General features: G+C 39.6%; 1 protein-coding gene across 2 annotated transcripts; it reads right to left on the bottom strand.

The window, feature by feature from the left end:
• Window positions 1-7,201: 7,201 nt before the first annotated feature.
• On the bottom strand, window positions 7,202-11,744 carry LOC132635394 (protein RDM1-like). Of its 2 annotated transcripts, none has more exons than XM_060351769.1 (3): window positions 11,586-11,744; window positions 10,649-10,798; window positions 7,202-7,703 (listed from the first exon to the last, which is right to left on the bottom strand). In XM_060351769.1, the coding sequence occupies exons 2-3, from the start codon at window positions 10,788-10,790 to the stop codon at window positions 7,321-7,323; spliced, it is 525 nt and encodes a 174-aa protein (XP_060207752.1). In that variant the 5' UTR covers window positions 10,791-10,798; window positions 11,586-11,744; the 3' UTR covers window positions 7,202-7,320. The 2 variants fall into 2 exon arrangements, with proteins under 2 accessions (XP_060207752.1, XP_060207758.1); XM_060351775.1 differs by lacking the exon at window positions 11,586-11,744 and adding an exon at window positions 11,058-11,244.
• Between the last annotated feature and the right edge of the window lie 216 nt (window positions 11,745-11,960).

Here is an 11,960-nt window from a genome sequence, read left to right as displayed (position 1 = left end):
GGTTCCTTAGGATTTTCCTCTATTTCTGTTTGAGTCGTAACAATCTTTTAAATAGGGGACCTTAGTCTAGAGTAACCTTTGATAATTTATTCATGAATAGAAAGAATAACATGACAATACCAAATGCAGTGGCTATTTGCTCTAGTGTCTTGATTCCATGAAGAATTTTACAAATATGGCATATTTGCAATTTGCTCTCAAAAAGTAGAGGATCCTATTTATATGCTTCTGGTTGTCTTGCCCTATTTATTGTTGAGAGATGCTGTTTAACAACCTGTCAATACTCTTTTACGCATAAGTGGGATATTCCACAATGACCCTAAATATACACATGCAATATCGCATCCCTTTTTTGAAAAGGGAAGGGGGATTTCAAAATGAATATGATGATTTGACAAAGGTTTGCAAAGGAGTTTTGTGGAGTCGTCATCTCACATTATTATTTTAGACGTGGAAAATGAGAGAAAATAATCTTTTTCTTTTCTTGTTTGATTGTGGGATAGAACTAGTGAAAGTGGAGATCAGAACTTCCTCTTTATCAATTGGGACCCCTTTGTCCACTTGACGATAGAACATAACAAAGTCAGCAGGGAAAATGAATCCATCTACCTGTGCTCACTGTGCACCAGGTTCCTCTAGGGTTACAGCCAGGAACAAAAAAAGGCGAAGGCAAGAAGAACAACTCAGAATGGTATGTTGGCCGTGAGTTCAAGGCTAAAGACTACTACGGTGTGATGGCGAACCAATGCAGAAGAACAATTGTTGGGAGATGTCTGAAAACTCGACCCAAATCGGTCTATTAGGTAATTTTTTTTTAGGGAAATGCCCACTCAAAAGCTCTATTAAGATCGGTGTATATGATTTAGAAGTCGGGTACGGATTTAGACTTCGGGTGAACAAAAGTGATGGTTTAATCAATTGATGGTGGTCGCCTGTGCTTGATTCACCTGCATATGTACAACCAAGTATGTTGAGAATATAATTAAGTAATAGAAGTGTATTCTCTCTAACAGCTTAAGCTTTTAGATAAGATGATCACACACTTCATCATTGTATTATAGTAAGCAGAGATCCTAAGATCGAAAATATTTTTCCCGTGCTGGCCCATGAAAAAAGAATTAGGTCATATGAGGGGGCGTGTTGAGAATAATTAAGTAAATAAAAGTGTGCTCTCTCTAACAGCTTAAGCTTTTAGCTTAGATAGTCACGCACAACAAAATACATGATTTTCCGAACAAAGAAAATAATCTTTCGTACTGGGGCAGTTCTTTCGCGATCAATTGAACAATGACACATATCAATTTATGAAGCCATACAATGATACTGATAGACTATGTAATAGTCTATGTAACTATTATAAATATTCTCTTCCTTATGTATAGTAATTAGGTCCTATAATTTAGCCGAGTATCATTTTGATAGTGAGATACCTACTTTGTATATAATGACTTTCATACATCAATACAAATCACGGATTGATTTCCTACATGGTATCAAACTAGGTTTCTCCTAAACCCTAGCTTCCTAAACCCTAGCCGTCCACCTCCCTCTTCTCTCCTAACCCTAGCCGTAGCCGCCACCCCTTCCTCCTCCTTCTTCTCTCTTCAATGGCTGACAACAAAAATTTCCATTCTGCTTTAACCGTCACGAATGTGAAATCTTTAATCCCAATCACTCTAGACATGGAAACCGGCCATTATTACGAATGGGCGACACTATTCAAAGTTCTAGCCCGCGTCCACTCCGTACTTGAACACATCATACCACCAACTGCCACCACTGAACTCACCGCGTACAACGCACCAAAGGCGGCTAACCTTCCGCTCTGGAAACATCTGATGCGGTGGTCCTTCAATGGATATACGCCACCGTATCCCATGATATTCTTAGCTCTATTCTCGTGGCGGATGATGTTGCAGAGAAGGCTTGGAATCGAGTTGCTCAACTTTTCCAAGATAACAAGCACTCAAGGGCAGCGTACCTTGAAACTGATTCACCACCAAAAAAATGGCTGACTTCGGCTCGGTTATGACCTATTATAACAGGCTCAAGTCTCTCGCGGATCAGCTTGCCAACGTGGGGTCACCGGTGTCCAACCAACGTCTGGTCTTACGCCTCCTTGCAGGCTTACCGGAGACATATGCACACTTTGTCACCATCATCCAGCAAAAGGATGTGCTGCCCTCTTTCTCTGAAGTGTGCTCCAGACTCAAGCTCGAAGACGCAGCAGCCAAGGAACGTGCCCGCGATTCCAGTCCCGCGGCTCTACTTGTTGATAATGATACTCCCTCCCCGCCACCTGGCAGCAACAATAATTCAACTAACCGTCGTGATAATAATCGTGACAGGAATTCTAACAGGAACAAGGGAAAGGGGAACAACAACAACAACCGCGGGAAATCCGGCCACGACGGCGGCGGATAGACCAGCAACGGCCAGTGGCCGACGGGACAGCCACCGGCAGGGGGCTACTACTGGCCTGCCTGGCCGCCCCAGCAGTGGCCAATGCCCCCTGCCATATCTGACGAGACAGTGGAAGCAACGTCCCACCACACCGCGGCCCGACAGCGACATTCTCGGTGCGGGTCCACGACCTCAGCAGGCCTATTCCATGCATGGTCCGACCTATTCTGGGTACACTCCGACAGACGTGGAGGCAGCCATGCACACTCTGTCCATGCATCAACCGGATGAAAATTGGTACATGGACACCGGAGCGACTTCCCACATGACTGCCAACTCAGGTACTCTCACGTCTTATTTTAATTTGAGCAATAATTCTGGAATCATTGTTGGTAATGGTAGCACTATTCCAATTCGAGGCTATGGTCATACATCCCTACCCCCTCATAATCATCAATTACGTCTCCGAAATGTCTTGCATGCTCCAAAACTCATCAAAAATCTTATTTCCGTATGTAAATTCACTAAGGACAATAATGTTTCTGTTGAGTTTGATCCTCTTGGGTTTTCTGTGAAGGATTTACCGACGGGGAGCCGCCTAATGAGATGTGAGAGCACCGGGGAATTATATCCTATCATTGCCACAAAATGGACCACTCCACCATCCACCTTCATTGCCGCATCACCTAGCTTGTGGCATTCCCGACTCAGCCATCCGGGAAATGCTATCCTTAGTTCTCTTCGTAGTAATGCCTTAATTGAATGCAATAGGGCCCGAACTTCTTTTTGTACCTCTTGTCCTTTGGGGAAACATGTTAAATTGCCATTTTATGATTCATTGTCATTTACTACTATGCCGTTTGATATCATTGATAGTGATTTATGGACATCTCCTGTTTTAAGTTCTAATGGGCACCGCTATTATGTTTTCTTTCTTGATGATTATAGTAATTTTCTTTGGACTTTTCCAATCTCTAACAAGTCCCAAGTCTATTCCACTTTTCTATCTTTTAAGGCATTAATACGGACTCAATTCGAAAGAGACATTAAAAACATTCAATGTGATAATGGGCGGGAGTTCGCCAATGGGCATTTTCAAACTTTTTGCGCCTCAAATGGTTTAAATTTCCGATTTTCTTGCCCCCATACCTCTCCTCAAAACGGCAAAGCGGAAAGAAAAATTAAATCCATTAACAACATAGTGCGCACTCTTCTTGTCCACTCTTCCATGCCTCCCTCTTTTTGGCATCATTCTCTCCAAATGGCCACATACCTCCTTAATGTACTTCCCACCAAAGTCCTTGGGTATAAATCACCAATGCAAGTTCTCTATCAACGAACCCCCTCCTATTCTCATCTCCGGGTTTTTGGGTGTCTATGCTATCCACTTTTTCCATCTACAACTATTCATAAGTTACAAGCAAGATCCACCCCGTGTGTATTTTTGGGCTATCCGTTGAATCATAGAGGATATAAATGTTATGATTTATCTACCAACAAAATCATCATCTTAAGGCATGTCATCTTTGAGGAAACTCAATTTCCCTTCTCCAAATTGCACTCACCAACCCCAACTTCTTATGATTTTTTGGACCATGAGATTTCTCCATATACCCTGCATTTTCTGTCACAGCCTCCTCCACCCGTCATTCCCTCGGTCCAGCCCCTCCCCCCACTGCTGAGCAGCCCCTTCCCCCCGCTGCTCCACCCGTGACTGCCCAGCAGCCCTCTCCCCCCACTGCCCAGCAGTCCAACCCCACGGTCACTGCCCCACAGCCCCTACCCCCACTGCCCCGCCCGTGACTGCCCAGCAGCCTACCCGCATGGTCACTAGAAGCCAACATGGGATTTTTAAGCCCAAACAACCGTTCAACTTAAATACTTCTAGCACTCCCTCCATCTCGCCTATCCCACGAAATCCTGTTAGTGCTCTAAATGACCACAATTGGAAAGCTGCCATGGTTGATGAATATAATGCTCTAATTAGTAATAAGACGTGGGAGTTGGTTCCACGTCCCACTGATGTGAATCTTATTCGTTCTATGTGGATTTTTCGTCATAAAAAGAAATCTGATGGTTCTTTTGAGAGGCACAAAGCCCGTCTTGTCTGTGATGGCAGGTCTCAAAAGGTTGGAGTTGACTGCGACGAGACTTTCAGTCCGGTTGTCAAACCGGCTACTATTCGCGCTGTCTTGAGCATTGCACTTGCACACTCTTGGCCCATTCATCAGTTGGACGTCAAGAATGCCTTCCTACACGGTAATCTTAATGAGACTGTTTATATGCATCAGTCTATTGGGTTTAAGGATTCAAAGCATCCATATCATGTCTGTCTCTTGAAGAAATCATTGTACGGGCTTAAGCAAGCTCCCCGTGCATGGTTCCAACGCTTTGCAGACTATGTCTCCACTATTGGTTTTTCACATAGCCGATCTGATCGCTCTCTCTTTATTTATTGTCGAGGTTCTGACATTGCTTACATTCTGCTATATGTTGACGATATTATTCTCACAGCTTCCTCAGATGCTCTCAGAAAATCCATCATGTCTCTTCTTAGTGCTGAATTTGCTATGAAGGATTTGGGCTCTCTAAGCTATTTTCTGGGTATCGCTGTTACCCGGACTTCACACGGCATGTTTCTCTCTCAGAAAAATTATGCAGCAGATATTATAGAGCGTGCGGGCATGACTGCCTGTAAGCCAAGTCAGACACCGGTCGACACCAAAGCCAAACTTGGTGCCATGGTCGGGCCTCCTTGCGATGATCCCACCCAATATCGTAAGTTGGCCGGCGCGTTGCAATACCTTACATTCACAAGACCAGACATCTCCTATGCGGTTCAACAAGTATGCCTTCACATGCATGATCCAAAGGTTGCACATATGCATGCTCTTAAACACATAGTCCGATACATTCAAGGTACTATTGAGTTTGGTCTCCATCTGTACAAATCCTCCATTGCCTCTCTTGTTTCTTATACAGATGCAGATTGGGGTGGTTGTCCAGACACTCGCCGATCCACATCAGGTTACTGTGTCTTCCTTGGCGATAATCTCCTCTCATGGTCATCCAAACGGCAACCTACTATGTCTAAGTCGAGTGCCAAGGCCGAATACCGTGGCGTCGCTAATGTCGTCTCTGAGTCCTGTTGGCTTCGCAACCTTCTTTTGGAGCTCCGTTGTCCCATCCGGACAGCTACATTGGTTTATTGTGATAATGTTAGTGCCATATACCTATCAGGTAATCCAGTTCAGCACCAACGCACTAAACATATTGAGATGGACATACATTTCGTACGTGAGAAAGTTGCCCGTGGAGAAGTTCGTGTTCTTCACGTCCCGTCCCGTTACCAGATCACAGATATCTTTACTAAAAGTCTTCCGCGCGTGTTCTTTGATGATTTCAGGGACAGTCTAAGCGTACGACAACCTCCCGCTTCGATTACGGGGGTGTGATAGACTATGTAATAGTCTATGTAAATATTGTAAATATTCTCTTCCTTATGTATAGTAATTAGGTCCTATAATTTAGCCGAGTATCATTCTGATAGTGAGATACCTACTTTGTATATAATGACTTTCATACATCACTACAAATCACGGATTGATTTCCTACTGATACAATCATCATTTCCCTTGGATTGTATGTTTATTCTCCGTTATGTTTTTTGCCCAAAAGGGAAAAGGGCTAAAAATATATCTGAACTGTTTGAAATAGATTAAATTTATTCTCCGTTATGTTTTTTTGCTCAAAAATGTCTTTGCCGTTACGTTTTGGCTCAAAAATGCCCTCAAACTAGCAAAATAGATTAAAAACACCCTTCCTACTAACGGTTGCTCCAAAACAACGGAAATTAGCCAATTTTACCCTTGAACTATTCGAAATGAGACAGTTTTGCCCTCCGTTTGAAGTTCACGACAAATACTCTTAATTGTAAAGACGTAAGCAAAAACATATATTGAAAAATTATGAGATTACTTTGCCTATTTTATATTATATATTATTATACGATGCCAATTTTATCTTTTATATAAAGTTTAATTACATCATTAATTTTTTTAACTAAATAGTTACTCTACTTTTTCCTTTCAAAAATATTTTACCGGCCCTCGATTGAAATTTGAGATGACTTAAAGTTACAATAAGTAATATAGCGTACCAAATATAATCGAATTGGTAGCCTCTCTTTCCTCCTCATCTTCTCCTCTTACATGAATGTGTTCCCACAGACCCCGCCAAAATGTAAGAACAGAAAAAGTGAATATTCCATCACAATTTATCATGAATTAATAGAACAAATAGTAAAGAATAAGAGAACCAAAATTGATCATTGAAAGTCAAAAGAATACCCAAAATATATATTCATGGTATTCTTTATCTTCAGTGGTAGTGTTAACTCACATAAAAGAAAAAGTCTCTTCACGGAATCCGACTAGCATAAGAATAGTATAAGGGCCGTGGAAGATATCAGGTTGGGTTCGTTGAGTATTAGTTTTTCGATAAAGCTTTTATAATAATTTAAAAAACGCACTTGAGGTCTGAATGCTCTTAATACTTCATCACGGATTTGAGCGAATCAGACCTCTTAAGACCCAATAAGTGGTAGAATTTTTTTTTTTTAAAACAAATGCACGCAGAAATCTGAATGACTCAGATACAAACCTCCATTAGATGCAAATAAATGAGGCCTGCTTCACCACGTATCACAAGCACAATTTCACGTATAGCCAGCCGCATGTGTTGAACACATATTGATTCATCAATACGTGAAATGAGAAGATAACTTAAACAAGCCATATGATGTACAATTTTTAATATAAAATAGTTGTTTCGGGAAGAGTGATGCAGATGAGATTGATTTCAAGTACAAGGTTCACGAATCTGAAACAAGTCAATGAAGATATATTGGCAGAGAATCTATTTTGATGAATTCTGCAGCTTTGGGAAAATAGGATCAACATGAGCATGATACATTGGATCAGCAAGCCAAAGTCTAGCAATGTAATAAGGAGACGTTGAACGCCTGTGAACATCTTCAATAAGCCAGATGCTTGCTTGAGCTTTGGTAGGATGGATGATGGTGTCTAATGGGACGTCTTCATCATCAGCACCAAACCTATTTTGATCCCACTGCTTCATTTGGATATTGGTCAGGTAATGCAGGGGTTGCCCATATAACTCCTTAATAGATGCAGCCAATCCAGCCCATGAGGTGAAAGGGGTAACAAAGCCACGCTTTGTCGGAAGAGGGATCATCTGCATGTACTCTTGGTACATTCTTGCTTTTCTGATCATCGAATCTAAAATGCAGAGCCTGCAAGACTTAGTTATATGGAAATAATACATGAAGTGAAGATAACCTTGCACTGTATTCAATCATGTGGCAACTAGATTGAACCAAGACTTGAACACAAAATCTTTGAAACATATCATATCAGCGACCTCTCAACTTGCACTTTCACATCAGAAAGGAGATGCTTTATTTAATTAACTGGACACAGATTTGTGCACGAGCTTTTCTTGGGAACATCCAGTTTCTATTAAATGAAAGCTACTTCTAGCCAGAGATTATCAGTCAATTGGTACAGATGGAAAGGAAGCAAAACAGACTTTACATGGATGGGTATCTTCTAACCCTTTCCCATCCAGTTTTCTCATTTTCGACTAAGCAGACCAAAAAAAAAAAAAAAACGTACACCTCTTTTACTTCCACTCCACCAGCCCTTCTTTTCATCCCAACCAACTGAGACTCAATTATTCTTAGGTGATAGAGTGTCTTGAAGCAAAGTAGCCTCTTTTTTACTTGATGCAAAGTAATAGTGTTTCCGGTTACAACGTAACAATCAAAACGTCGAAGTGGAACATACACCAAGAACAACATCTATAAGGAAGTATTAGATAATATATGAATATGTTGCAGCTAATAACATCAAAATGTAACTCATTATACATTTTAATTATCTATCTAACTAAATTTAGTTGTTCAACTTTGCATGTTCAAACAATAACTAATCACTTGTTGTTCAACAAGGAAAGTAATTCAAAATAGTTGACTGTTCATTAATTTGTGTGTATTTTTCCACATTAAATTTTATGTTACTCATTACATTGTAGTTTAATTATGATTCGTACGGAATGTACTACTTGCATGGGACACACGTGCAACGTACCCCAAAAAATTAGTACATCGAAAAGTGTGATGAACCCTGTGAATACAGTGTCTAATCTGGAAGAACTGCAAACATTTTGGGTTGTGCCATTGGCTCTTTTTCAGCAACATACTTAGTCCTGCCTCCCTCTGGAAGCCAAGGACAAAGCCACAAAAAATTGGAATGAAGTTATTGAGGAGGTGGAGAAAGGATTGGCAACATGGAAAATGCAATATTTGTCTATGGGTGGAAGATCGACATTAACCAATACTGTTTTGGATAGTATTGCAACATATATTATATCCATCTTCCCTATGCCAAGCAAGGTGAAAAACGCAACTTGACAAATTCAGAAGATGTTTCCTTTGGATAAGAAAGAGTGAAGATCATAAATAACATCCAATGAAGTAGTCAAAAGTAATGCCAAAAAGAAGATGGGCTGGGTATCAGAGATTTCAACAAACACATCAAGAGTTTGCTCATGAAGTGGTGGTGGAGGTATGCTCAAGAAACAACAAGCATATAGAAGGAGGTTGTAACTGCCAAATATGGGAAGCAAGATAGTTGGAGTACCAAGTAGAGCAGAGCCCCACATGGAGTTGGATGAACTCTTTCAAGAGGTGTCCTTCAAGATTTTGTTAAATTTTGAAGGACAGGTGGCTCAATAGCTAGAGACCCTGACTCCACAATAGCTCAAAACAGAGCAGGGAACATATGGAACCCCCAATTCAGGAGAAACTCGGCCACATACACAGTACAAGGCAAGGTAGAGTAAACTGTGAACATCAATGGAATGATTGAGCATTGGTCGTGGAAGCTGAATGGAGGAATAAACTTCCCACAAAAGCCATATGTTTTACTTTTACATGGACAGCTCTAAAGATGCTATCTTGAGCCAGGAAAACCTTTAAGAAGGAACTTTCAGCTGGTAAATAGATGCTATATGCGCCAACATAGCCTAGAGTCAATAAACCATCTATTTTTACACTGTACAGTTGCTCAGTCTTTGATACCAGTTGGTCGCCCCCACAGAACATTAAGGATGCAGTTGAAAGTTGGAGTCTTTGGAAAGTTGACTGAACCATCAAGAAGATCTCGCAGATGATCCCAGCACGTATATTTTGGTGTATATGGATAGAAAGAATCGCATATGTTTTTATGCCATTCAACTTCCAGATGTTCCTGAAATCTCCCGTTTGGCCATAGATTTTGAAGTTGAAACTTGAAACTTGAAAATTTGAGTTTTTAAAGTTGTGATTTTTGGAATTTGAAGTTGTGTTTGGACATGCATTTTACTTGGAAAAAAATTTGAAGTTTTGTGAGTGGAAGTCCCAGAAACCCAAAAAGTGGTCTGGACTAGTTTTTGGAGCTTGAAAATTTTTTGAGGACAAATTTTAAAAAACTGATCCAAAATCTATGGCCAAAAAGATATTTGAAGATAAATTTTCAAACCTGATCCAAAATCTATGGCCAAACACTAGCTAAATGCTTGATGAATCTTTTCAGTTGGAGCAACCTATCCCCCGTAAATGATGTTATCCTCCTTTTAGATTTTATTAGCGTTCTTACTCCAGCTTAGCAGGCAACTTTTTGGTTTCGGTTAGCTCCCAGTTTTGGAATAGGAAATTTTTGCATTAGGAGTTAACGAAGTTTATCTTGTACTTATTTTACATATTCTTTACCATAGTCTACCAATCTTTACTCACGCATGAACTGCTTGCTAATCACACTTCAGTAATCAACAGTTTGATGTGAGAAATCTTGGCCCAACTAAATTCCTAGCTGCACCTTTGATTCCCAAGTTCCCATGTTAAAAAGGACGCAAACTTGCCTAAATAAAACAAACATGCAATGTTACGCTAACAGCCAAATAAGATCCTCAGTATTGAGGAGAAACATTAAAACTTTACCTACAACATATCCCAAGCTTAATCAAGAGAAGTTTTTTTTTTTTTTTTTTTTTTTTTTTGGCAATGACAGAGCAACTAGAGTCTGTTGCCACTAAGGAAACATATACAGACACTTATTCAGCAAGTAGATTAAGAAATAAGACTCCACTTGACAATTATGTGAATTATAAGACGTAGTTTCAGTACCTTCAGAATTAAAGTCGTAAACAGGTTGATCAATGGTGTTACTGTTTTTCAGCGTTTTGCTTTCTGGTTTACGGTCATCTGTATCAGAGGAAGATGAGTCACCAGATGAGATATCTACCTCAATTGGCATTGCTTCCTTCATAGCTGTAACTGTGCAGTCATTTGGATAAAACAAAAACATGTTAGCAGTTTCTACAAATGAAAAGTATGATGAAACTATTTAACTTTAATTGGACGGCCCATCTAGGGACGAATGAGTGTCTACTGCCATAAAGGAAATGAAAAATGAATAAAGGAATTTAGACTATTTCATTTTACTCCATATGGAAATAAAGGAATTTAGACTATTTCATTTTACTCAAGAAAGCTCATCAATGAACTGAATTAGCAACTGACTGGAAAGCCATACAATTTCAATAGACGGCTATTTTGATTTCCACGCATAAAACTAGTGGTCAAGTCTAACATCCAACAGATTCAACAAAATTTATGCCACGCCTAGAGATCACTCTTTTTCTTTGCACATGCGCTTAATCAATAAAAACTGCATGGTAAAACTAAGGACCCGTTTGGCCATTAGAATTATTCACCTTTTTTCCGAATTTTTTTTTTTTCATTTTATTTGAAAACTAGCGTTTGGCCATGAAAACACTTAACACCCTAACATTTTATTTGAAATTTGAAAAACACTTAAAACACTATTTTCACTTTCAGTACATTCAAATAATCAAAAATTCTTTGCAAAGACTATAACCAAACACGACTTCAACTTCAAAAATTTCAAATAAAGTGAAAAATATTTAGTTTCTATGGCCAGACGCCTACTAAGGATATCACGAATTAATAGTCCAGAATACCGTGTTAAATAGTTCTATCTTTTAACTTGAAGAGATATGTGGAGAAATTAATGAGATTAGTAAAAAGAAAAGAAACCTACATTTGAATTTCGGCGGAGAAAGAGGTGCCGCTGATGCTGACTGTCCTACACTTGTGCTCAAACGCTGACACTATTTCCTAACCCTCAAAAATGGCTTTTTTTCCCCTACCGTGAGCCCGTTTGGATTGGCCTATAACTTGTCAAATCAGCTGATAAATAATTTTTAATTTATTTAGATATTTGACAAAAATAAAAATCAGCTTAAAGCCCATTTGGATTGGCTTATAAGTTGGTTAAACCAGCTTATAAGCTATTTTTAACTTATTTGAGTGTTTGGCAAAAATAGAAAATAACTTAAATTAAATTAAAAAGTGCTTAAAATAAGTCAAATCAAGAAGTTGTTCAACCTCAACTTTTTTTTTTTTTTTGCTTAAA

This window comes from Lycium barbarum, chromosome 1, assembly GCF_019175385.1.
Source record: "Lycium barbarum isolate Lr01 chromosome 1, ASM1917538v2, whole genome shotgun sequence".
Classification (NCBI taxonomy): domain Eukaryota; kingdom Viridiplantae; phylum Streptophyta; class Magnoliopsida; order Solanales; family Solanaceae; genus Lycium; species Lycium barbarum.
Note: the sequence above shows the minus strand (reverse complement) of the source record. Positions and strands in the feature narration are given on the sequence as shown.

What these genes read in the sequence shown, in the direction of transcription:
- LOC132635394 (XM_060351769.1), bottom strand. Translation starts at nt 10,790, where the DNA reads ATGAAGGAAGCAATGCCAATTGAGGTAGATATCTCATCTGGTGACTCA. An exon ending in TTACGACTTTAATTCTGAAG is followed by an intron (nt 7,704 to 10,648) that starts GTACTGAAACTA and finishes TCTGCATTTTAG; the next exon opens with ATTCGATGATCAGAAAAGCA.